The sequence below is a fragment of the Panulirus ornatus genome, chromosome 3, assembly GCF_036320965.1.
Source record: "Panulirus ornatus isolate Po-2019 chromosome 3, ASM3632096v1, whole genome shotgun sequence".
NCBI classification, from domain to species: Eukaryota; Metazoa; Arthropoda; class Malacostraca; order Decapoda; family Palinuridae; genus Panulirus; species Panulirus ornatus.
Genome location: NC_092226.1, coordinates 74,384,093 through 74,410,671, shown reverse-complemented (window position 1 = coordinate 74,410,671; position 26,579 = coordinate 74,384,093). Strand labels below are relative to the sequence as shown.

General features: G+C 41.4%; 1 protein-coding gene across 1 annotated transcript; it reads right to left on the bottom strand.

Moving 5' to 3' along the window:
- Nucleotides 1-5,468: 5,468 nt before the first annotated feature.
- LOC139759632 (uncharacterized) lies at nt 5,469-25,463 on the bottom strand. Its single transcript, XM_071681998.1, has 9 exons — nt 25,191-25,463; nt 24,389-24,509; nt 22,553-23,512; nt 21,802-21,990; nt 20,879-21,019; nt 20,288-20,428; nt 19,358-19,609; nt 16,026-17,429; nt 5,469-5,584 (listed from the first exon to the last, which is right to left on the bottom strand). The coding sequence occupies exons 1-9, from the start codon at nt 25,242-25,244 to the stop codon at nt 5,469-5,471; spliced, it is 3,378 nt and encodes a 1,125-aa protein (XP_071538099.1). The 5' UTR covers nt 25,245-25,463.
- Nucleotides 25,464-26,579: the final 1,116 nt, after the last annotated feature.

The following is a 26,579-nucleotide window of genomic DNA, read 5'->3' as shown; positions in this document are numbered from 1 at the left end:
ACCAGAGGCACGGATCGGTGCATCGAATATATATATATATATATATATACTGGGTCTCCTTGTCTCATTAAATCTTGCATGGCTCTGCTTGTCATATCATATACGATAATCAGGATGGCCATAACCTGTTATCATGAGGGGAGCTACGTCATAGTTGTCTGCCATCGCTTGATATCATTATTAAAAGGATCATTCCACTTCACTTGACTTGATGACGTCATTCCATGATGATGATGATGATGATACAGTCTTTTTTTTTCTTTTCCACTCACATACAAAGCCTCCGGCCCTTTGACGTCACTCTCATCCACAATGGCATACGACATAAAACATTTTATGGTTCACTCTACGAAATAAGGAGTATGATGCCTCCACCACACACACTACACACTCACTCCCCACACCCGACCCCATCCCCCACTGCTCCCTCTCCTCTGGTGCCTTGTGATGACGGTCCGCTGTGTGAGAGGGGAGGGGAGTGCGTTCCTGGAGTGTGTGAGAGGGGAGGGGAGTGCGTTCCTGGTGTGTGTGAGAGGGGAGGGGAGTGCGTTCCTGGTGTGCGTGAGAGGGGAGGGGAGTGCGTTCCTGGTGTGTGTGAGAGGGGAGGGGAGTGCGTTCCTGGTGTGTGTGAGAGGGGAGGGGAGTGCGTTCCTGGTGTGTGTGAGAGGGGAGGGGAGTGCGTTCCTGGTGTGCGTGAGAGGGGAGGGGAGTGCGTTCCTGGTGTGTGTGAGAGGGGAGGGGAGTGCGTTCCTGGTGTGTGTGAGAGGGGAGGGGAGTGCGTTCCTGGAGTGTGTGAGAGGGGAGGGGAGTGCATTCCTTGTGTGTGTGGGTAAGAAGGGTTATAACCAGGTGTGTGGAACAGACGTGTGGCTGTGTGTGTTCACAAGAGTGTCACGTAAGTTGACCAGGTTTGCATAAGGGGAGAGGGAGTGTGTGTGTGTGTCTTCATGTGTACCAGGGTGTGTCTGGTAACGGCCAGGTGTGTAGCAGCGGGGGTGTATGTGTGTGTTAGTGTATGGTGGATGATTGCTAGGTGGGTGACAGATAAATGTAATTACCTACATGTGATTACCTGGCTCCGCCAATAAGAGGCAATATCGCGAATGAAAAGTTACCTTTGGCAAATCTATGTCGCTGGCTATATAAAGAATTTCTCACTGTAAAGGAGTCTACACCTCCCTGCTGTTGGATAGGAGTGCGGAAGCCTTCACAAAAGTCCTGGGTAGGATCAGGTCCTTCTCACAGTAACTGGTCTTGAGGTAATAGAATTAATACGACGAGAGGAAGGAGTTCTGTACTCGTGAGGTCCCATCTCCTGAACTCTGTTATCATACACCTTCTCAAACTTCTGCATTCTGTCAACATTTGCTATCTTATAACTCAATGTATTCCAGTCATCCACAACTCTTATACTATAAAAGTACTTTTTCTTATACATAGTTTCTAACATATACCTTCTAAAATTTCATGTGATAGTCTTTGGTTATGTGTGTGTGTGTGTGTGTGTGTGTGTGTGTGTGTGTGTGTGTCCAGGTGTGTCTGAGTGTGAAGAATCATAGCAGGTGTTTCACAGAAGAGGGAGCGAAGGCACTTGATATGTGATGAATCGTGGTTACGTATATGTATACATGGTGAAGGAATTCTTTCTCATAAAGTACAACAAAAGATAGACAAACGCATGCATTAGTTTTGTCAGCTGACCTCCTCTGCTATTGTTGCGTGCAACAATGAGGCTTTGTTTCTCATAACTCAATTATAGAGAATTTTTATTCACAATGGTTGTGCATAATTTCTTCTCCTTTTGTAAGATGATGTGAATGTCCTAATCTCATATGATTGCAGTTATCATCATTAATTAAAGCTGTAATTCTAACGGGTCTAGGTGAAGTCATCCACTCACCCACTCATCTGTATGTGGATGAGGGAGGATGATATTATTCTTACCATTCTAATAATAGGAACTGACCTGCTACCTCGCACGTTGAGGTGTTCTGTGTTCTCTCTATTACCAGAGAGTAGTTATGGACCACTGTCCAATCCCCCTGTGGGATTTGAGGGGGAAGAAAAGAGGAAAGTTTTCCTCTTCGTTTATTTCAGCAAATTAATGTCTACGCTTCTCTCTCTCTCTCTCTTTTTCTCCTCTTTCTGGCAACCAAGATACCTAGAATGTCAGGTAAGTCCATTTTATTAAATGTTTCCTCATTGTATCTCGCAGAAAGAGCCAAGGACGTGTGTGTGGTTCAGAGAGAGAGAGAGAGAGAGAGAGAGAGAGAGAGAGAGAGAGAGAGAGAGAGAGAGAGAGAGAGAGAAAGAGAGAGAGAGAGAGCGATCGTAGAGGGCCTTTGCATTCTGAGGTGCTGGAGACTCCGTATATGGTCTGTGAGGACCAAAGACACCAACATCGCGTGACCGTAACCTCTCGAAAACATCCATCGCCCAAGAATGAAACGAAGGACATTCCGAGGAAATGACCGACGAGACTTGAGTGAACGGAGGAGAACGGGGTCATGAGGTCGTCAGGGAAGTGGGAACAGGTCAACAAGACCCCGGGGGAAGAAGGGAAGGGGTAGGAAGGCTGGAGGAAGAGGCGCTTGCTGAAGATATCGTGAACAAATTGAACACGTGAAAAGCTGCTGTGGAGGCAAGACCCCCGCAAGACGTTGAGGTACGAGGCAATATCCTGCCAACAGAAACATTATTACGAGGAAGTCTCGAGGCTGAGGTGAACTGTCCATCTGACCCTCGAGGGGGGGGGGGGGTGTCTGGAGGGACCAGGGGTGAGGGGTGGGTGGGGGGGGGATTGGGTGCTGGTTGGTTTGGCAGAACCATAGAGTTGCTTGCTGGTTGATCTGGTAGGACCAGGTCAGTAAAATAAAGAAACAAAGAGAGAGAGAGAGAGAAAAAAAAAAGGAAAAGAAAAACCTGTTTCTTTCCAAGGGATTATTTGAGAGACGTTAGATGGCTAAGAGTTCTAAAGCTTAGAGGCGTGAGGAAAGAAAGAGATATTATGATAGCTCATTCTTGACGTCCATATAGTAATCATATAATACAGTGGCTCTCCGTGTATCTAATGGTCTTACTGGTGACTCTCTCAATATTACAGAGAGAGAGAGAGAGAGAGAGAGAGAGAGAGAGAGAGAGAGAGAGAGAGAGAGAGAGAGAGAGAGAGAGAGAGAGAGAGAGAGAGAGAGAGAGAGAGAGAGAGAGAGTGTGTGTGTGTGTGTGTGTGTGTGTGCCAGATGAGTCTGGGTGGAAGTGAAAAGATGAACAGCTTTAAACTCGACCCTGTCAAGTATGTGTATACATATTCACACACACACATATAGGCATATACACTGACAGTTCCAATACCTGTGTACCCTTGTGTGTTCTGGAGAAAATTAAGGAGAAGATGTAGTTCATCTTAGAACTGTGGAACAGTTGAGCTGGACATTTGGAAGCGAGTTACATTCATGTCATAATTCCGTTTACCTTCTTCACATCTTGACCTCGTAGACCATCCAGCACACAGGCACTGGCCACATCAAGCATTACTGAACATTATCCTCTTCTATTACTGGTAGTCAGGGATTCTTATAATGCTCTCCCTCCCAGCTTATAAGTCTCCGAAAATGAGTATAGTTAACCAATACCCGAGTGTACGAGAACCAGCAGGCCGACCCCCTGAATAACCACCATTCCCGCCATCGTAACCTGTAATAGTAGAACCTTAGGGTCGTTACCATCGACTGGGTCACATATAATTTGACGATATGTATGCAGAGGTAGAGTCTTTACGTATCCGGACCACGACGAACACACACACACACACACACACACACACACACACACAGACGACGACGAGAATGAATAACGACGAGAATGACTAACATTCACCCATCTGCCATGTTGCAGATATGGGTTAATCTTTACGTCTCGCTACTTTACGACGAGTTGCGACGTCAGTATGGCCAGACACGTGAAGGGTCGGGAATACCCTTATCTTACGAGTAAATGAATGTTTGCCCGAACACAAGAATGAGAACAGTGTTGAAGTCTACGCTAAGATCTTGGGCTGTAGACTCAAATACATCTGTTTCTTAAAGTCAATCAAAATAAGGTTAAACAGATTAAAGAAAAAGATGATCAATGTGATTAATCTAAAGAATGATTATCATCATCTCGAGAGATCTACATACACACTCTGTGATCCTCGAGCAAGAGAGACATTGTAGGGTATTGTGGGTACAAGCTCGTTCATACTTTGACCCCTCGGATGATACAAAACCCACCAGAGAGAGAGAGAGAGAGAGAGAGCGAGAGAGAATATATGGATATATATACAGTACAACACGAACAACCCACATGGAAGAGAATTTAATAAACATCTCGCCTTGATTATACCTATTTCTGTTGTAAATGAGAAAAATAACTTTTTCATAAGAATGAAAAATGGTAGTCAGGTAGGCTTGGGGTGGGTGTGGGGTCACTATCACCAGGCAATTATCCACATTATCAGGGATTGCACAAGGCTTTTACACGGGATCTCTTGACAGCCCTGGTGAATGTATGAGACGCAATTACCCATTACCCTCCTTCTGTTCCTCCTCCTGTTTCCCTCCCTCCCTCCCTTCCTTTCCCCTCCTCCCTCCTACCCTCAGCTGAGTCCATTACATTCATCAGCGGCCCTGGGGGGGTTAAGGGGATGTTGACCTTACTTCGTCTTGTCTTCCTCAGCTACAACTCTCTCAGTTTCTCTCTCAGATATCCCTCCTTTGGTCTTGTTTTCCTCAGATGCACCTCTCTAAGTTTGTCTTCCTCAGCTACACCTCCCTAAGTTTGTCTTCCTCAGCTACATCTCCCTAAGTTTGTCTTCTCCAGCTACATCTCCCTAAGTTTGTCTTCCTCAGCTACAGGCCCCTAATATTTACGTCTTCGTTAAAAACCAAAAAATACACCCATGTCACATTTTCTTTCGTAACTCATGTACACAAGTGGTATTCGGCTGGATCAGTGTTCTGGTTCATTTCTACTCGTCCATCTTATTTTCTTACGTTTGATCTGTTTATTTACCTTGGTTTCCTTCCGTCGCATCTCCACCATCCTCTCCTCCACTGCTCCACCCTCCTTAGTCAGACGAAAACAGATACAAAACTTCTTAAGGAAGTACAACCCTCCTGACGTACGAGTGTTGAAGTGATGGCCAGAACCATCTCACACTCTCCGTGTTCGAATTACGAGTCTTACTCTCTTTTCTATGAAGACCCCCATATAGCTTGAGGGGGCCGTGTTAGCATCAACATATACCATACACCTCTCTTCGCATCCCATGTTCTCAACATGCTATATTCGTTTTCCTTGTATGAGATGTTATTTTCCTTCGCAACTATGACCTACTCCCTTTTTCTTAAAAAAAAAATATAGGGAAGTATTTTTCCAACTCCTCAAAAAAGCTCTTTAGATCAAATTTTCTGTTTTCTCCTTTCCTTTCAAAGCTTCTGCTCGAATAGGATTTTTTCTTCGTCTATGGAGCCTTGAGCATAAAGAGAAATATAGATCACATACCTGGTGGATAGGTCTTTTCCAGATGCAAAAGATGTGATTCCTGGAACCTTATGAACCTTTATGGGTATTTTCAAACGTATTTATGGCTTTGTATTCAACTCCTCTTCTTTAGTAAATGATCGCATCTCTTAAATTTCCTGTTCAACGGAATGTTTTTCGCCTCATTCTCGAAGTCAAACGTTTGCCCAAGAGATCAGGCATCAGAGAGGATTATCCTTCGTCTGTGTTCCAGTCGTATTGTCTAAATCCTCCAATAACTCGATCGTAAGACATAAAGTTGTACTCTCTATGTCTCGTTGTCCCTTCATAAGTTACGTCCGCATGGCCCACTATCTATACATCATCCCAGCTTATCTTATCATAAACCAAGAATCAAGATATGTTTGTCTAAAACCAGGATTTCATTTATCTTCAACAGGGTTTTAATAGCATCGTTGATCATCACCCATACAGCAGCAGTTCCTCGTTGATCACTTGTACCAAAGCGTTTTCTTCTCCTCTTGTATTGTTTATCCCATGATTTTATAAACAACATCCTCGTTTGCAGCTAATACTCAAGTCTAATGTATTTACGCCACGAGTTGTTTACTGAACGAAATTGTTTCAGGTTAATATGAAACATATCTAAGCATTATGAAACTTCTACTTCATGTATGGATATGTTACCTCTATTTCATTGGCGTAGGTGAGTGTGTTATCACATGCAAATTAATCTTTTCCTACAATCCCTCTATGAATACTTCATTTCAGATTTCATTATCCCTAGACACAGACTCTCATGCGTGGTGGCTTCAAATTACTATGGACAAAATGCAGCAGGTTCCATGTAATCATTATGACATTAATATGCTAACTCTAATATACACTAATTATGCATGCAAATAACATTAATTATACTCTGACGGTTAATTAAGGTGCTTTGAAAAAGTGAGTGTTGCTTTAATGGAATATTTAATCTTGCTGCACAGGGAACGCTTGTATCACTTTACGAAAAACTGTAATTGATTACTTTCTTCATGACTATACACATTATGTGCTACTCTACATCTCATTACGACATCATTATGCCTCGTCTATACACCCATGAATAAATGAATACAGATTTACATTGATGAATAGATAGGTTTTATCTCTCTCTCTCTCTCTCTCTCTCTCTCTCTCTCTCTCTCTCTCTCTCTCTCTCTCTCTCTCTCTCTCTCTCTCTCTCTCTCTCTCTCTCTCTGTATGTGTGTGTGTGTGTGTGTGTGTGTGTGTGTGTGTGTGTAATTCCCTATTTTGTGCTGTACGGGGAGGGAACTCTACACTCGTAGGTGCCCCATCTTTTGAACTCCCTGAATCATATAACTTTTTCAAGCATTTGTTCACTGTCAGTATTATTCACAATTTCACCACCACACAGTTGAATCCGGTCATCTGCTATTCTTATTCTGGGGGAAAAAGGGGGATTTTCTTGCGTCTTCCCTGACACATTTCTTGCTTGATCTCATTTTGGTTGTCTCATCTCTTCAGCCATCAAGGAACTGTTCTCTGGTCACATTATCAAAATGGTTTTCAAATTGAAGGTTGCGTTTAGACCATTTTCTCTCCTTACTCTTTTCTCTTCCACGATGGGAAAGGTTATGGGTTTTAGCTCCTTACTGTGACTCAGACTACCTCTGGACTTTATTGATTCTTTTGTGCTTCTCTAAATGTGTTGACCAAAAATGAAGAGCATGGCAGAAGACATACGCTGCGAATACATTAGTGACCACCTCCTCTTCCATTTCCGTAAGGGCCACCTTGATGATGGCCAGTAGACAGTAGCGTCTTTTGCATTTGTCCTAAACGTAGGACTTTGGCGAGAGGGTAGGGACAATGACGATTCACAAGCTCCCCTAACACACATATTCATAATTGCTTATTTCCTGATGTATATGTATCGAGACCATCTGTATTGTCTCTTAGTGAGGTAGTTTTTCTGTTCGAGGTAGTTAACAGTTCATTTACTGACTATCATCTCCATTACTTTACGAACCCGACTCGTCAGAGTGTGTAGACTAGTGGTTCACAGCAAATTTCCTAGTGTGCTGTCTCATGGACAGGCACGACATCAGCTCTCTTCCACTCCAGTGGCAACACAACCTCCGCCAGCAACATACTGACCAGTATTTCACGAGGGCTTGTGATGAGTATTCATGGCCCTTCTGAGGTAGTGACATTATTGGTCACCTCACCAATCCTTGATGTCTGCTGTCTCTTAATTCTTGTTTCTTCTTCTTCTTCTTCTTCTTCTTCTTCTTCTTCTTCTTCTTCTTCTTCTTCTTCTTCTTCTCTATCTCTTCTTCTTCTTCTTCTTCTTCTTCTTCTTCTTCTTCTTCTTCTTCTTCTTCTTCTTCTCCTCTCTCTTGTTCTTCTGTAGTTCTACCACCTCTGGTGGATGTCTAATTGAATTCCTCCTTATTTTCAGGTCTATTAGTCTATTCAAGTACCTGCTGGATGATAACAATAATAATAAATGTATCTACTCATTCTTCTTGTTCCCTTCATCTCCAAAGTTGCATTTGGCTCGTCTCTTGTCTCTTAAACTCTTCCAGGCACTATATCCATCTTCTTCACCCTTTTCTCTTCGCCTGGAATATACGTGGTCTCCCAATCCATGACTACGTCCTCCTTTACTAATGTACTTAATCCTCACACAACCCTCATGCCACATAAGTCTTCTCTTACTGATACATCAACCTCACTGCATCTAGGTTTGTTTTTCTAAATCCTTCATTGGCTCCAAGATGCACAGAGCCTGAATCCTCTGCACCAAGTGAGATCATGCTTCTTGGCACCAAGTGGGATCATACATCCAAGAAGCCATATACTTACTTGATTATTCCATCTTGAGCTGGGTATATCACCTTCTCTATAGCCTCAATCAGTAATTTACTGTCATTCTGTTTCAGAGCCCCCAGGTCTCACCACCTCTACGCCATTTTCTGTTCCCAGAATTACCTTCCGTTCTCTGTCCACTATTTTCAGCAATGTTATGGGCGTTTTCTCTCATTGATCTATCTCACGGACATCCTGAGAAGGTCACCCACTCTCCGTCTTCCTTCCCTGTCGCTTTCCACCGGATGCATCTGGTTTTCTCTCCTCAATTTCCTTCTGTTTTCCTTCAGTCTCTTTGAATATAGCACCAAGACCTTTTGTTGACGTTTCTCTGGTCCCTAACTTCATCAGCCATTTACTTAAGTTCTTCATCTATTTGTTCTAACTTCTGATCCTGTTTGTTACTGAAGATGTATTCTCCAGCACTTATGGTAACAGATGATTCAACCCTTTATTTCTTCCAGGTCAAAATCATCAAATGTCCCTTCACTCCAGCCTCCTTCATATAGATCTAATAGCAATTGCATGGGCAGATATATATACGGTCTCAGCTTTCAATTGCAAGGTAGAAATACACATTAATGTCTTCAATAGAGTATTTAGCTCAACAATGTTCATCTATTGAGACTCATATGCTGGTCACAGCCAAGCTTATCAGCTACCAAGATCATTGAACATATTCAGAAAGACTTGACTGTGTGTTTACGTATGTGTGTGTATAAGTATGTTTCGTATATGTGTGTGTGTGTGTGTGTGTGTGTGTGTGTGTGTGTGTGTGTGTGTGTGTGTGTGTAAGTGTGTGTGTGTTAACATTCAAGATGGAGACAAAGACACATTTCTTTCTTCATTTTTCCCCGAAGGCTGTGCATTAACAGGACATAAATCAAGACGATAAACGAGGAAGTAAGACCCCCTCCCTCGCAAGGGTGCGGTGGGGACAGGGGAGAGTAAGGGGTGAGAGGTGGGGGATGGAGTGGGTGGTTGAGGGGAAAAATGCCGATATAAATCAAAGTTTTGCCCAAGTTGAAATCAAGAATTGCAGGAGAAAAGCTTTTGAGAACAAAGGTGGAGACTTAGGGCAGGTCGTCCCCAACTTTCACAGTCAACGAGTCGAGGATTTTGCTGTCGACCCGAGCCTGCCTCCTGTGATGTGAGGTGGAGGGACAAGGAGACCTATGGAGGTGCCCTCCTAGATCTTTGAAGGCGGCCACTGATGCTATCAATTACAGTGGGGAGGCGAAGGAGCCACACCGAAGTTAACGTTACCACTGATGATCCCAGCCAGAGTGGTTGGTGCTCACCACAACCTCAAACAGATGTTCCCAACAACTTCTTTTTGATACTAACAGTGATCACACACACACACACACACACACTGGTGCTCACCACGATTCCAGGCTGGAGGTTACCACAGCTCCAGGTTGGCACTCACTACTAATGTGTGACGCTATAGCTAACTGGGTGACACTATGGCCAACTGGATGACACTATGGCCAGCTGGATGACACAGTGGACAACTGGGTGACACTGTGGCCAGCTGAATGACACTGTGGGCAACTGGGTGACACTGTGGCCAACTGGATCTGTGGACGGTGATGTTAGATAGTGTCTTATTAATTCGAAACGTTGTTACGGACCATTCATTCCTCTTTATATATATATATATATATATATATATATATATATATATATATATATATATATATATATATATATATATATATATATATATATATATATATATATATATATATATAATCACACACCACGTATTTTCTTTTTTGAATTATCACTTTCTCAATGTCAGTCATGAGACTTTAAATCAAAAATTCTAGAGCGTTTATTAACTCCTCATCTCTCACACACCTGAGGCAGCTGCAGTACCCACCGAAACGTGATCCAACCCCCTGACCATTGTGATGGGACACGCCTGTCGTGGAGGATGAGAGAGACGCAATAGGTTTCAATCCCTTTACGTGTACGAGACGAATCTTTTCTTGGTGAGAGTAAGTGACACATTGTCAGACATCTTGAGATTATTTTGTAAATCAGAGAGCAGGTGGATCCCATCCAGGTGGTAATCGTAATCCTTCTAACGCCCTAGAAGAGAGATGTTACCTTGACGAATTATATAGCAGGGGTAATCAATTACCTTGAAGAATTATATAGCAGGGGTAATCAATTACCTTGAAGAATTATATAGCAGGGGTAATCAATTACCTTGAAGAATTATATAGCAGGGGTAATCAATTACCTTGAAGAATTATATAGCAGGGGTAATCAATTACCTTGAAGAATTATATAGCAGGGGTAATCAATTACCTTGAAGAATTATATAGCAGGGGTAATCAATTACCTTGAAGAATTATATAGCAGGGGTAATCAATTACCTTGAAGAATTATATATCCATCGGGGTGATTACCTTGACGAATTATGTTTCCTTGTGGTAATTACTTTAACGAACTGTATTTCTGCAAGAGTAATTACCTCGACGAATTGTATTATCATGGCTGTAATTACACTGACGAGCAGTATTGCTACAGGACAACTACCATGACAAATTATGTTTCCATGTGGGTAATTACTTGACCAAAGTCTATATCAATGGGGTTAATTGCCTTGACTAATTGTATTTCCTTAGGATGATTACTCCGACGAGCTGAATTCCTACTGAGGCTTCATGTAATAGACTTCTATCTTCCTAATTTGATAAACTTGACTCTGTTGTCTGTTCAAACAGTCTATTCTTATCTGTCGTCTGTTGCACCCCGAATCCATGGGTCGAGCTAAACCATATTGTTTCACAGATATAGTTTCTTAAAACAGTGAGGTAGCGCCAGGAGACAGACGAAAGAATGGCTCATCCACTCACACACACACACACACACACACACACACACACACACATATATATATATATATATATATATATATATATATATATATATATATATATATATATATATATATATATATATATATATATATATATATATATATATATATATATATACGTAAACGCCCATACACGCACATATACATACGGATACATATCAATATATACATATATATACACACGATGAAGTAGCCATTCATCACAACTTTTGAGAACTCCCGCGATCAACTACATCTCAAATGAAATCATAATGGGGGTCCTTAGCGAACTCAAAATGATTCTCCCAACTCATACTCAACTCACAATCTTCATGACTCAAAATAGCCATCCAGGAGGTACTTGAAGTTGATTCTGAAGACGTACTTGAGGATGATGTTGAGGAAGTACTTGAAGTTGATACTGAAGACGTACTTGAAGATGATGTTGAGGAGGTACTTGAAGATGATGTTGAGGAAGTACTTGAAGTTGATACTGAAGACGTACTTGAAGTTGATACTGAAGACGTACTTGAAGTTGATACTGAAGACGTACTTGAAGTTGATACTGAAGACGTACTTGAGGATGATGTTGAGGAAGTACTTGAAGTTGATACTGAAGACGTACTTGAAGATGATGTTGAGGAAGTACTTGAAGTTGATACTGAAGACGTACTTGAGGATGATGTTGAGGAAGTACTTGAAGTTGAAACTGAAGACGTACTTGAAGTTGATACTGAAGACGTACTTGAGGATGATGTTGAGGAAGTACTTGAAGATGATGTTGAGGAGGTACTTGAAGTTGATTCTGAAGACGTACTTGAAGTTGATTTTGAAGAGGTACTTGAAGATGATGTTGAGGAGGTACTTGAAGATGATGTTGAGGAGGTACTTGAAGATGATGTTGAGGAGGTACTTGAAGATGATGTTGAAGAAGTACTTGAAGATGATGTTGAAGAAGTACTTGAAGATGATGTTGAAGAAGTACTTGAAGTTGATACTGAAGACGTACTTGAAGTTGATACTGAAGACGTACTTGAAGTTGATTCTGAAGACGTACTTGAAGTTGATTCTGAAGACGTACTTGAAGATGATGTTGAGGAGGTACTTGAAGTTGAAACTGAAGACGTACTTGAGGATGATGTTGAGGAAGTACTTGAAGATGATGTTGAGGAGGTACTTGAAGTTGATACTGAAGAAGTACTTGAAGATGATGTTGAAGAAGTACTTGAAGATGATGTTGAAGAAGTACTTGAAGATGATGTTGAAGAAGTACTTGAAGATGATGTTGAAGAAGTACTTGAAGATGATGTTGAGGAGGTACTTGAAGATGATGTTGAGGAGGTACTTGAAGTTGATTCTGAAGACGTACTTGAAGATGATGTTGAGGAGGTACTTGAAGATGATGTTGAGGAGGTACTTGAAGTTGATTCTGAAGACGTACTTGAAGATGATGTTGAGGAGGTACTTGAAGTTGATACTGAAGACGTACTTGAGGATGATGTTGAGGAAGTACTTGAAGATGATGTTGAGGAGGTACTTGAAGTTGATACTGAAGACGTACTTGAGGATGATGTTGAGGAAGTACTTGAAGATGATGTTGAGGAGGTACTTGAAGTTGATACTGAAGACGTACTTGAAGATGATGTTGAGGAGGTACTTGAAGTTGAAACTGAAGACGTACTTGAAGTTGATACTGAAGACGTACTTGAGGATGATGTTGAGGAAGTACTTGAAGATGATGTTGAGGAGGTACTTGAAGTTGATGTTGAGGAAGTACTTGAAGATGATGTTGAGGAGGTACTTGAAGTTGATTCTGAAGACGTACTTGAAGTTGATACTGAAGACGTACTTGAAGTTGATACTGAAGACGTACTTGAAGTTGATACTGAAGACGTACTTGAAGATGATGTTGAGGAAGTACTTGAAGTTGATTCTGAAGACGTACTTGAGGATGATGTTGAGGAAGTACTTGAAGTTGATTCTGAAGACGTACTTGAGGATGATGTTGAGGAAGTACTTGAAGTTGATTCTGAAGACGTACTTGAAGTTGATTCTGAAGACGTACTTGAAGTTGATACTGAAGACGTACTTGAAGTTGATTCTGAAGACGTACTTGAAGTTGATTCTGAAGACGTACTTGAAGTTGAAACTGAAGACGTACTTGAAGTTGATTCTGAAGACGTACTTGAAGTTGATTCTGAAGACGTACTTGAAGTTGATTCTGAAGACGTACTTGAAGATGATGTTGAGGAGGTACTTGAAGATGATGTTGAGGAAGTACTTGAAGTTGATACTGAAGACGTACTTGAAGTTGATACTGAAGACGTACTTGAAGTTGAAACTGAAGACGTACTTGAAGATGATGTTGAGGAAGTACTTGAAGTTGATTCTGAAGACGTACTTGAAGATGATGTTGAGGAAGTACTTGAAGTTGATTCTGAAGACGTACTTGAAGTTGATACTGAAGACGTACTTGAAGTTGATACTGAAGACGTACTTGAAGTTGATACTGAAGACGTACTTGAAGTTGATACTGAAGACGTACTTGAAGTTGATACTGAAGACGTACTTGAAGTTGATTCTGAAGACGTACTTGAGGATGATGTTGAGGAAGTACTTGAAGTTGAAACTGAAGACGTACTTGAAGATGATGTTGAGGAGGTACTTGAAGTTGAAACTGAAGACGTACTTGAAGTTGATTCTGAAGACGTACTTGAAGTTGATACTGAAGACGTACTTGAAGTTGATACTGAAGACGTACTTGAAGTTGATTCTGAAGACGTACTTGAAGTTGATTCTGAAGACGTACTTGAAGTTGATACTGAAGACGTACTTGAAGTTGATTCTGAAGACGTACTTGAAGTTGATACTGAAGACGTACTTGAAGTTGATTCTGAAGACGTACTTGAAGATGATGTTGAGGAAGTACTTGAAGTTGATTCTGAAGACGTACTTGAAGTTGATTCTGAAGACGTACTTGAAGTTGATACTGAAGACGTACTTGAAGTTGATACTGAAGACGTACTTGAAGTTGATTCTGAAGACGTACTTGAAGATGATGTTGAGGAAGTACTTGAAGTTGATACTGAAGACGTACTTGAAGTTGATTCTGAAGACGTACTTGAAGATGATGTTGAGGAGGTACTTGAAGATGATGTTGAAGAGGTACTTGAAGATGATGTTGAAGAAGTACTTGAAGATGATGTTGAAGAGGTACTTGAAGATGATGTTGAGGAGGTACTTGAAGATGATGTTGAGGAGGTACTTGAAGATGATGTTGAGGAGGTACTTGAAGTTGATACTGAAGACGTACTTGAAGTTGATTCTGAAGACGTACTTGAGGATGATGTTGAGGAAGTACTTGAAGTTGATTCTGAAGACGTACTTGAAGTTGATTCTGAAGACGTACTTGAAGTTGATTCTGAAGACGTACTTGAAGATGATGTTGAGGAGGTACTTGAAGTTGAAACTGAAGACGTACTTGAAGATGATGTTGAGGAAGTACTTGAAGATGATGTTGAGGAGGTACTTGAAGTTGATTCTGAAGACGTACTTGAAGTTGATTCTGAAGACGTACTTGAGGATGATGTTGAGGAAGTACTTGAAGTTGATTCTGAAGACGTACTTGAAGTTGATTCTGAAGACGTACTTGAAGTTGATACTGAAGACGTACTTGAAGTTGAAACTGAAGACGTACTTGAAGATGATGTTGAGGAGGTACTTGAAGTTGATACTGAAGACGTACTTGAAGTTGATACTGAAGACGTACTTGAAGATGATGTTGAGGAGGTACTTGAAGTTGAAACTGAAGACGTACTTGAAGTTGATGTTGAGGAGGTACTTGAAGTTGATGTTGAGGAGGTACTTGAAGATGATGTTGAGGAGGTACTTGAAGATGATGTTGAGGAAGTACTTGAAGTTGATTCTGAAGACGTACTTGAAGTTGATGTTGAGGAGGTACTTGAAGATGATGTTGAGGAGGTACTTGAAGTTGATTCTGAAGACGTACTTGAAGTTGATGTTGAGGAAGTACTTGAAGATGATGTTGAAGAAGTACTTGAAGATGATGTTGAAGAAGTACTTGAAGATGTAGAAGAAGTACTTGAGGATGATGTTGAAGAAGTACTTGAAGATGATGTTGAGGAGGTACTTGAAGATGATGTTGAGGAGGTACTTGAAGATGATGTTGAGGAGGTACTTGAAGATGATGTTGAGGAGGTACTTGAAGATGATGTTGAGGAGGTACTTGAAGATGATGTTGAAGAAGTACTTGAAGTTGATTCTGAAGACGTACTTGAGGATGATGTTGAGGAAGTACTTGAAGTTGATTCTGAAGACGTACTTGAAGTTGATACTGAAGACGTACTTGAAGTTGATTCTGAAGACGTACTTGAAGTTGATTCTGAAGACGTACTTGAAGATGATGTTGAGGAAGTACTTGAAGATGATGTTGAGGAAGTACTTGAAGTTGATACTGAAGACGTACTTGAAGATGATGTTGAGGAGGTACTTGAAGATGATGTTGAGGAAGTACTTGAAGTTGATACTGAAGACGTACTTGAAGTTGATTCTGAAGACGTACTTGAAGTTGATTCTGAAGACGTACTTGAAGTTGATTCTGAAGACGTACTTGAAGTTGATTCTGAAGACGTACTTGAAGATGATGTTGAGGAGGTACTTGAAGTTGATTCTGAAGACGTACTTGAAGATGATGTTGAGGAGGTACTTGAAGATGATGTTGAGGAGGTACTTGAAGATGATGTTGAGGAAGTACTTGAAGATGATGTTGAGGAGGTACTTGAAGTTGATTCTGAAGACGTACTTGAAGATGATGTTGAGGAGGTACTTGAAGATGATGTTGAGGAGGTACTTGAAGATGATGTTGAGGAAGTACTTGAAGATGATGTTGAGGAGGTACTTGAAGTTGATACTGAAGACGTACTTGAAGATGATGTTGAGGAGGTACTTGAAGTTGATACTGAAGACGTACTTGAGGATGATGTTGAGGAAGTACTTGAAGTTGATACTGAAGACGTACTTGAAGTTGATACTGAAGACGTACTTGAGGTTGATACTGAAGACGTACTTGAGGATGATGTTGAAGAAGTACTTGGAGATGATGTTGAAGAGATACTGGAAGATGACGTTGAAGAGATACTGGAAGATGACGTTGAAGAGATGCTGGAAGATGACGTTGAAGAGATACTGGAAGATGACGTTGAAGAGATACTGGAAGATGACGTTGAAGAGATACTGGAAGATGACGTTGAAGAAATACTGGAAGATGAAGTTGAGGAGATACTGGAAGATGACGTTGAAGAGATACTGGAAGATGAAGTTGAAGAGATACTAGAAGATGAAGTTGAAGAGATACTGGAAGATGACGTTGAAGAGATACTGGAAGAGGACGTTGAAGAGATACTGGAAGATGAAGTTGAAGAGATACTAGAAGATGAAGTTGAAGAGATACTGGAAGATGACGTTGAAGAGATACTGGAAGAGGACGTTGAAGAGATACTGGAAGATGACGTTGAAGAGATACTGGAAGATGAAGTTGAAGAGATACTGGAAGATGAAGTTGAAGACCTTGATCTATCTGAGACATTTGAAGTTGTTGTTGAAGTTGTTGTTGAAGTTTTTGAAGCTGAGACATCTGGACCTGTTGTTGTCCCAGTTGTATTGCCTGGACCTGTTGTTGTCCCAGTTGTGTTGCCTGGACCTGTTGTTGTCCCAGTTGTATTGCCTGGACCTGTTGTTGTCCCAGTTGTATTGCCTGGACCTGTTGTTGTCCCAGTTGTATTGCCTGGACCTGTTGTTGTCCCAGTTGTATTGCCTGGACCTGTTGTTGTCCCAGTTGTGTTGCCTGGACCTGTTGTTGTCCCAGTTGTATTGTCTGGACCTGTTGTTGTCCCAGTTGTATTGCCTGGACCTGTTGTCGTCCCAGTTGTATTGCCTGGACCTGTTGTTGTCCCAGTTGTATTGCCTGGACCTGTTGTTGTCCCAGTTGTATTGCCTGGACCTGTTGTTGTCCCAGTTGTATTGCCTGTACCTGTTGTTGTCCCCGTTGTATTGCCTGGACCTGTTGTTGTGCCAGTTGTATTGCCTGGACCAGATGTCGCACTGGTTGTTGGAATGGCCGTTGTGCTAACTCGACCTGTTGATAGAAATTTTGGACCAGATGTTATGATTTCCGTCGTCTTTGTCACAAGTCACAACAACTAATAAAGATAATCAAGGTTCGTAAGGAGAGGAAGACATTGCGTATACCTATTTCCCTTTCAGCTCAGCTGTGATATCCTTCATTCCATTGTCCTTCACCCATTTATCTCCTCAGCAACACAAAAAACAGTGGAAAATATTACTTTTGAAGATGAGAACTGTGCTGAAAGGTAATCAGAGTAGCCTAAGCTTTTGATACCTTGCATTAAATGATAGATGACGAGGCAGCTGCTAGAGTGGATGGAATTGCAGTTGATATTCACAATATGTATGGATCATGGTGAGGTGCCTGATGACTGACGCAATGCATGAATAGTGCTACTGTATCATAAAGGCAAGAGGGATATAAAGGTGAGTGTTCTAACTACAGAGGCATAAGTTTGTTGAGTATACCAGGTAAGTTGAATTAGAGGGTATTGACCGAGAGGGTGAAGACATGTACAAAGCATCAGACTGGGGAGGAGCAGTGTAGTTTCAGAAGTGGTAGATGATGTGTGGATCAGGTGTTTTCTTTAAGGAATGTGTTTGATGAATACTTAGAGAAACAGATAGATTTGTATGTGGCATTTATGGAACTGGAGAGGACATATGACAGGGTGGATAGAGATGCTATTTGGAAGGTCTTAAGAATATACGGTGTGGGAGTAAAGCCGCTAAAAGCTTTGAGAAGTTATCATCAACGATGTAAAGCATGCGTGCGAGTAGGAAGAGAGGAGAGTGCATTGCTCCAATTGAAGATTGGTCTACGGGATGGGTGTTACCATGGTTATTTAGTTTGTTTTTGGATGGGATGGTGTGGGAGGTGAATGCAAGAACCTTTGAAGAAAGTTCGAGTATACAGTCTGAGAGAGTGAGAAGTGAGTCTGTTGTTTTTTGCCGTGGGTTCAGCACTGGTGGCGGATTCAAGTGAGAAAATGTAAAAGTTGGTGACTGAGTTTGGGAAAGTATGTGAAAGGAGAAAGCTGAGAGTGAATGTAAATAAAAGCAAGGATATTAGGTTCAGCAGAGTTGAGGGACAAGTCATTTGGTATGTAAGTTTGAAGTGAAGTGTCAGATATCTAGAGTGGACTTAGCAGTGAATGGGACCAGGAATGCGGATGTGAGTCACAGGGTGGAGAAGAGGGCGAAGGTTCTATATCGCTGAAGAATGTGTGGAAAGAAAGACCGTTATCTGGTAGGGCAAAAATTGGTATGTTTGAAGGAATAATAGTCCCAACAATGATATATGGATGAGAGGCATGGGCTGTAGATAAGTCTGGGCGGAGGAGGGTGGATGTGATAGAAATGAAATGTTTGAGGTCAGTATGTGGTGTGAGGTGGTGTGATTGAGGAAGCAATGAAAGAGTAAGTGAGATTTGTGGTAATTAGAAGAGTGTGGCTGAGAAAGAGGAGGATGTGTTGAAATGGTTTCAGCAAATGGAAATAATGAGTGAGGAAAGGTTGACAAAAAGGATATATTTGTTAGAAGCTGAGGGAAGAAGGGAACCGAGGAGACCAGATTGGATATAGAGGGATGGAGTGAAAAAGATTTAGAGTGATCGGAACCTGAACATGCAGGAGAGTGAGAGGCGTGCACGGGATATCGTGCACTGGAAAGATATAGTAAACTGGGGTAGAGGCGCTGTGAGTGGACTGAACCAGGGCAAGTGATGCGTCTACGGCAAACCATGGAAAGGTCTGTGGGGGCCTGTATGTGGATAGGGAGCTGTGGTTTCGGTGCATTACACATGACAGCTAGAGAATGTGTGTGAGCGGATGTGGCCTTCTTTCGTCTGTTTCTAGCGATATATCGCTAACGCCGAAAACGGCGATCTCAAGTACGAAAAACAAAAATATGTATGGTAGTAAATAAAACGTCATTACCTGGTATGCAGCAGAAACATTTGCTATGTGGACATTTTCCATGTACTGTTCCCGCACACATGTGAACGTTCTTGACACAGTGGCCTAGGCCGTGAAGACAAGTCTTTGGACATTTCTTTTTCTTCTTTGTACAACATTTGCATTTTTCGCTTTCGCAAGCATGTCTCACTTCCTTCTCATTCTTTTTGCACTTCTTCTTACATTTCCCCTTTTTCTTGATGCATTTCTTCTTCTCTGTACCTTTGCATCCCTCTGAAAGATAGAGATTGCTGTGAGTTTTACCATTGTTCTCAAGGTACCGTTCTCCTCAAAGATGAGACATACACAGAAGGACTGCTAATCCTCACCACAAGTTGATTCGTCAATACCTCAACCCTGTTCATTATGACAATAGAAAAGTTCGGTTACTTCTCCTACTCACTGACAGATCTGACACTCATAGCAGGAAGACAATGACAAAATCTGACATAGCCATGACAGTTGTCATACCCCACACTAGCGATAACTACACAATACCATTTATCAAAGCCTCGAGTGATATTCTCTCTATATCCAGTCATAAACTATAAGTCAAGCTCAGTAGTACATGTCCAGACACATCGTTAACCACATGTCATTGACTTCACAAAGACTCACTTAGTCGCTTTATCATAGAATATGTAATGATGAAGTGCTCATCACAGAAAGACACACTTCCACTTGTGTACCTGCAGTTATACGCTGTGAAGAACTAACATACAGACACACATAACACAGGTACACTCCCAAAATACAAAAACAGACAGACACACAGACAAACAGAAAAACAGGTAATATATATATATATATATATATATATATATATATATATATATATATATATATATATATATATATATATATATATATATATATATATATATATATATCATGAAGGACCACCTGACTCACCTTTAGCAGGTTTGCAACACACACACTTCTTCCCCTTCAGTTTTTTGCAACCTTTCGGGACGAAGGTTTCTTCATGACCGCACTTATCCTTGCAGACACCGTGAACAGCGTGGCACTTGTTTTTGGTGGCCTGTGAACAATCTGGGGGTGTGGGGAGAAAAGATTTCTTTATCTTCTACCACGACTTTATGAGTTCCACATAGCGCGCGCGCGCGCACACACACACACACACACACACACACACACACACACACACACATCATACTCCACTTTCTCAGTCGTAATGACTCCTGGGTCTCTGATCTCTTCCACTACTTTTTCCTTAACCCAGCGAACCTCTATGAGAGGCTGTCCATCTACTGCCCCTCCTCCCAACAGTCAATACGCTCAAATGAATTTCCTCTGAAAACCAGATTCCTTTACACACACACACACACACACACACACACACACCACACACACCCCACACACACCACACACACCCCACACACACCACACACACAATAAATCTGCATAGAATTGTTGAGGAAGAAAGATCATTATTCAGTCAGGTTTTCTAAGAATGAAACAAGAGGAGGAGTTAAACCTTACCTGACGCAGGTTTGCAACACACACACTTCCTGCCCTTCACTTTTTTGCATCCTTTGGGGACGATGGTTTCCCCACGATTACACTTATCCCTGCAGACCCCATGTACGTCATGACACTTCTTTTTTGTAGACTGAGAACAATCTGTGAAGTAAAAGATTTTTTTTTTTGTTAGAGTTATGGCTGTTCTAGCACATCCAAGTGAAGAAATAACACCCAAAAGTATTTAAGGCGTTAAAAAAAAAAGAAACATTACACAAAATTTGAAGGTATTTGGACACTAGGAAGAAAATGATGTAGGTGGATTTGATCTATAATGATGTGTGTGGGGGAATCAGAAAAGATGGCTGTAACGAAACTGGAAGCAAAGAACTTGGATCTTCGTTCCAGACTGTCAGACTCCATGACACTCTCATGACATTCAGGGAAAATATGAGACGTTTATGACAGTGAAAAGAAAGCGGATAAAAGCCAGAGATTTGTCTATAGTGGAAGATAGAAGAGTAAAGGGTGATTTGGCTTTGACCCTCAAATTTCTCAAGTAGTTGAATGACAAAGATAGAACAACCAAAGGCCATATAATGAAATCAAGCGTGAGATTTGTAAGTAAAGATGTAATGAAATACTTTTGCAGTGTAAGAGTTGGTGAATGAAGTGGCTCATTCCAGCACCGACGAATGTTGACAGTAAAGTTCAAGAAGTTATACGACAGAAGAGGAAGACTAAGAGTTAGTGGGATAGGATGAGGGGCTCCCCCACGAGTGTAGAACTCCCTTCTAGCACAGTGCAAACAGGTCATTGCACACACACACACACACACACACACACACACACACACACACACACACACACACACGATGAGAAGGGCTCAAGATGTTACTGAGTAAAACGTCGTACAAATGGTTTAAGGATATGAAAAGTACTACCTGGCTTTGGCTTAGGCGTTGGCTGCGGCTTCGGCGGCGTTGGTTGCGGCGGCGCTGGCTTGCAGCACACACAGTTGGTGCCGAAGAGGTTATTACAGCCATGTTTGACCACTGTTTCCCCAGGACCACATCTGTCCTTACATACACCGTGCACAGCTTGACACGACTTAAGGGTGTTTTGTGAACAATCTGCAAAGTGAGGTTTTATCAGATGTCACTCTTGTACCGTGTCTAGAATACCTTAAATATTGAACACTTAGGAGCAAAGATATGGTCAATATACACAATGTTATGAGACGAGACAGCACAAGTGTAAAACCTCTCTCTGCCAGCAACGCAAATGGTAATTGCAAACGGTAATCACACACAGTGTAACCAGAAACCTGGGCAAATATCACTGGCAAGAAAGTTGTACAGTTTTAAAGATTCTAACATGAACAAATATCAATGAATTTCATAATAGCGAAATCAGTTTCAGATGAATTTACTTCCCGAATATCTGAACGACTGACACAATGTTAGAAGCTTTGAAATAAGTGTTTGTTGTATTGTAAGTATAGGAACCAGTACTAACAACAGTGTGCCTGAACTACAGTGTCGCAGTCAGTGTTGAGAACTACTTAAAGGTCATCTTTTTAACAAGAGATCATTCCTACTTGTACAATGAAGATGATCTACCATGATCAGTGTCCAACTGGTTCCTATGGCTGAAGGTGTGGCTAAAAGGAACATCTTCTGTGTTGTGACTTACCTTTGACTTTGGGGCAACATTCACAGAACAAACCCAAACACTTTTTAGGTAAAACTTTGGACTTGCAGGTGTTTTTCTGGACGCATTCGCCTCCCAGTTTTTGGCACAGACCAAACGGCTTACACACGAGTTTCTCCTCGTCCTTGGCAACACCAGTTTCTGCCTCCACCTGGCCTTCCTCAGGAGATTTTGTCTTCTTCGTTTTCTTCCTTAACTGACCCTTCTTACCACCTCCAGACTTCGTTTTCCTTCTCTTGCCTGATTTCGTTTTCCTTCTCTTGCCTGATTTCGTTTTCTTTCTCTCTCCAGATTTTAGTTTCCTTTTCCCTCCAGATTTCGTTTTCCTTCTTTTCCCAGATTTCGTTTTCTTTCTCTCGCCAGATTTTAGTTTCCTTTTCCCTCCAGATTTCGTTTTCCTTCTTTTCCCAGATTTCGTTTTCTTTCTCTCGCCAGATTTTAGTTTCCTTTTTCCTCCAGATTTCGTTTTCCTTCTTTTCCCAGATTTCGTTTTCTTTCTCTCGCCAGATTTTAGTTTCCTTTTCCCTCCAGATTTCGTTTTCCTTCTCATCCCTGATTTCGTTTTCTTTCTCTCGCCAGATTTAACCTTCCTTTTCCCTGCAGATTTTATTTTCCTTCTTTCCCCAGACTTCCTTTCCTTCACCTTTCCTTCTGTTCCTCTCGTGCCAGATGTCATCTTCTTCTTCTGTATAATCTTCTTACCTTTTCTAATATTCTTTTTCTTGGGTTTTCCAGCCTTCCTCTTGCCAGACCTACCAAACTTAGTCTTTTTATTCTTTTTGATTTTATTTTTGGCTGAGTCGGCGGACTTGGCTGCCTTCCCTGATGTGTGGTGGTCACTGGCCTCAGCCAAGGTCCGCTGAGACTTCTTCATCTTGTCCTGTCTGTTTCCTCCAGCATGTTTCCTCGTTAGGTCCTTGGGCTTTGAAATTCCTTTCTTCACTGTTTACGGGTCATAAACAAGTGAAAATTAACAAAAAATCTTCAATCTACACCGACAAAATAAGTAGATATATAAAACACATTTCTATTTTTATGTTATTTCTGCTCACTTTATTGCATCATCGTATGTGAATATATCAGACAAAATTCTAGTAAAGACATTTTATGTAAAAAAAAAAAAAAAAAATTTATGTTATAAATAAAAAGGTCGAATTATTTTGTTTATTTAGTAAGGGTGAATTGGTGAATGTTTCTAAGTGTAAGTTATCCAATAAGGTGTGAATGTCTTTAAGTGTGAGGAAAGCAGCATATGAGGTATGCTGGTGAGTATATCAAGAATATGAGGGGAGGGGCATGGTATATAACAGCTACTCCACCAGTAGATGAGTAACTTGAGGGGAGGGGCATGGTATATAACAGCTACTCCACCAGTGGATGAGTAACTCTAGCTGCTGGAGAACAGTATAACCAGCGGCCAGGAATTTCTCCACCACTGGATAAACAACAATATCTGCTGGAGGACATGGAATATTACAGTGTGATGAAAGTGCTACACGTATACGTTGGATAGTCGTCGTTTATTTCACCTGGTGTACACAAAGGGGTCTTAGTTGCTCGCTACTTCAGGAGGACAGCTTTTATTTGGGTGGAGCAGAAGGTATACAGGAGGATGGTGGTGACTGGCAGCGTCAGGAGAAGGAGAGACATACATAAACACGAAATAGGGACAGATGTGGATGATTTTGTTTACGTTGTTCTATAGATAAAAAGGGAAATGGTTACGGTGGATATAAGGACGAGGTCGTCCACAGGAAATAGGTCGTGTGGTGTGAAATGACGCCGAAGGCAGAACTTCATGGAGGTGTACGAGTTTACCTCTGTGAGTATCCAAGCAGCAGACATGGTCGGCCGTGCAGGGCGTCACCTTCGTCAGGACGTTCTTGCAGCGGGAGTCGTCGACGCAGGTGCCACCAGCCTCCTCACACGTCCTCCGACCCTTTAGTAGAGAGGATAAGGCATCGTGTTAAGAAAAAAAAAAATAAAGATTCCTCCGTCACCACACATGCGACTCACGTCAGAGGCGCCTGTTGCCCCACAGACAGTGCGTCTCCAACAAGGCCGAAGCCCTGGTCGTACATACCTAACCTAACACACGACCAGCCGAACACACGACCAGATACCATGTGGTGGATTCGACGAAAGAATGAATGAAGTAGAATAATACTCCAGCATTTGAGACATCAAGCGTCTTAACATTACATTAGCTCTGCTCATTCGACAAGGCATGGCCACCACATAAGATCCGGAACACAGTCAGTCGATCATAACCCTTCATATCTCCTTAACTGTTAAGCGCGTTCCCCACAAGTATAACTCATTGTGTCAGCTGTGTTCACCCAGCCAGCCGTGTTCCCCAAGCCAGCCGTGTTCCCCAAGCCAGCCGTGTTCCCCAAGCCAGCCGTGTTCCCCCAGCCAGCCGTGTTCCCCATAGTGTTCTCGTTTTACACATAAGACCTGCATCGTTCTTCCTCTGACTTAATATTGAGCAGACTCTCACGATGGAAGGCATTACCAACAGCTTTATCGTAATTACTTAAATGAATAAAAATATGAATAGTTATATGGATGTGTGCAATCAGTTATTTCGAACGTGTATAATCGGGAAATAATTTCTTACATTTATCACGGCCACCAAGGCGAGAGCAAGGAGCACCAAGACGTGGGTCCTCATCCTGAAGAGCTGCTGCTGCTGCTACACTAGAAGCACCACGGAGGGAGAACCTGCGACAGCCAGCCGGGCGGGCAGCACAAGGCTCTGGCTGGGGGAGCTGGAGGGGCTTGGCTCAGGACTACGACGAAGAGGAGGACGAGGCCGCCTGTCTCGTTGGTGGTGGCGGAGTGGGGCGGGTCCTTGTTGACACCGCGGCAGTAGGCGCCTGGGTACTGGTCTGCCGTCGGCACGTCCCCTCTATATAGTGGCAGAATGTCACTCAAGTGTTACCCGTACTTCCTAGTTGGTTCACATTGTTTCTGACTCGAATGGAAACACTTGCGAGTGTTATGAGAGAAGAACAAAACAGTTATCTTTATGGGATCTCGTTGATTGGGAGCGTAAATGACATTTTTTTTTTTTTCTATTTAGTTCCCCTAAGTAATTACTTTATGAAAAAAGTAAAATTTGAAAATTTGATGTGTGAGAATATATATGTTTCATTTTCCCCGTGGACTCATAGGAATATATATATATATATATATATATATATATATATATATATATATATATATATATATATATATATATATATATATATATATATATATATATATATATATATATATATATATATATATCCCTGGGGATAGGGAGAAAGAATACTTCCCACGTATTCCCTGCGTGTCGTAGAAGGCGACTAAAAGGGAAGGGAGCAGGGGGCTGGAAATCCTCCTCTCTCGTTTTTTTTTAATTTTCCAAAAGAAGGAACAGAGAAGGGGGCCAGGTGAGGATATTCCCTCAAAGGCCCAGTCCTCTGTTGTTAACGCTACCTCGCTATCGCGGGAAATGGCGAATAGTATGAAAAAAAAAAAAAAAAAAAAATATATATATATATATATATATATATATATATATATATATATATATATATATATATATATATATATATATATTCTTTTCATCTCGATTATGAATACGGAAATGCAGACATGTGTTTGAAATGGGTCGTAACAAAAATGTCACTTTCTGCTTGTTGATTTGTATATCAGAGAAAGAATTTAACACCAAACCACTGGGGTCTCTGAGATTATTCGTGTAGATGATAGTAATTACAAATACAAAGCTTAGTGTGATGAGAGGAAAGCATATAGCTGTTACGAGAAATATATAAATGTAATGCTACTGGTATATTACCAAATGACAGATAGAACACGTAGTTTAAATGTGTTAGTAGTCCCTTTTGTAAGTTACAATCGTATCGCGTTATCGGTAACATAGAAACTGATCATGATCGTCCAGTTTCCTATCAAACGATATCTCTGTTTTGATGTTTCTAATGTCAACAAGCACCCT

What these genes read in the sequence shown, in the direction of transcription:
- LOC139759632 (XM_071681998.1), bottom strand. Translation starts at nt 25,244, where the DNA reads ATGAGGACCCACGTCTTGGTGCTCCTTGCTCTCGCCTTGGTGGCCGTG. An exon ending in GTGTTGCAAACCTGCGTCAG is followed by an intron (nt 20,429 to 20,878) that starts GTAAGGTTTAAC and finishes CCACACCCCCAG; the next exon opens with ATTGTTCACAGGCCACCAAA. An exon ending in TTCCTCAACATCATCTTCAA is followed by an intron (nt 5,585 to 16,025) that starts GTACCTCCTCAA and finishes ATAAGGTTCCAG; the next exon opens with GAATCACATCTTTTGCATCT.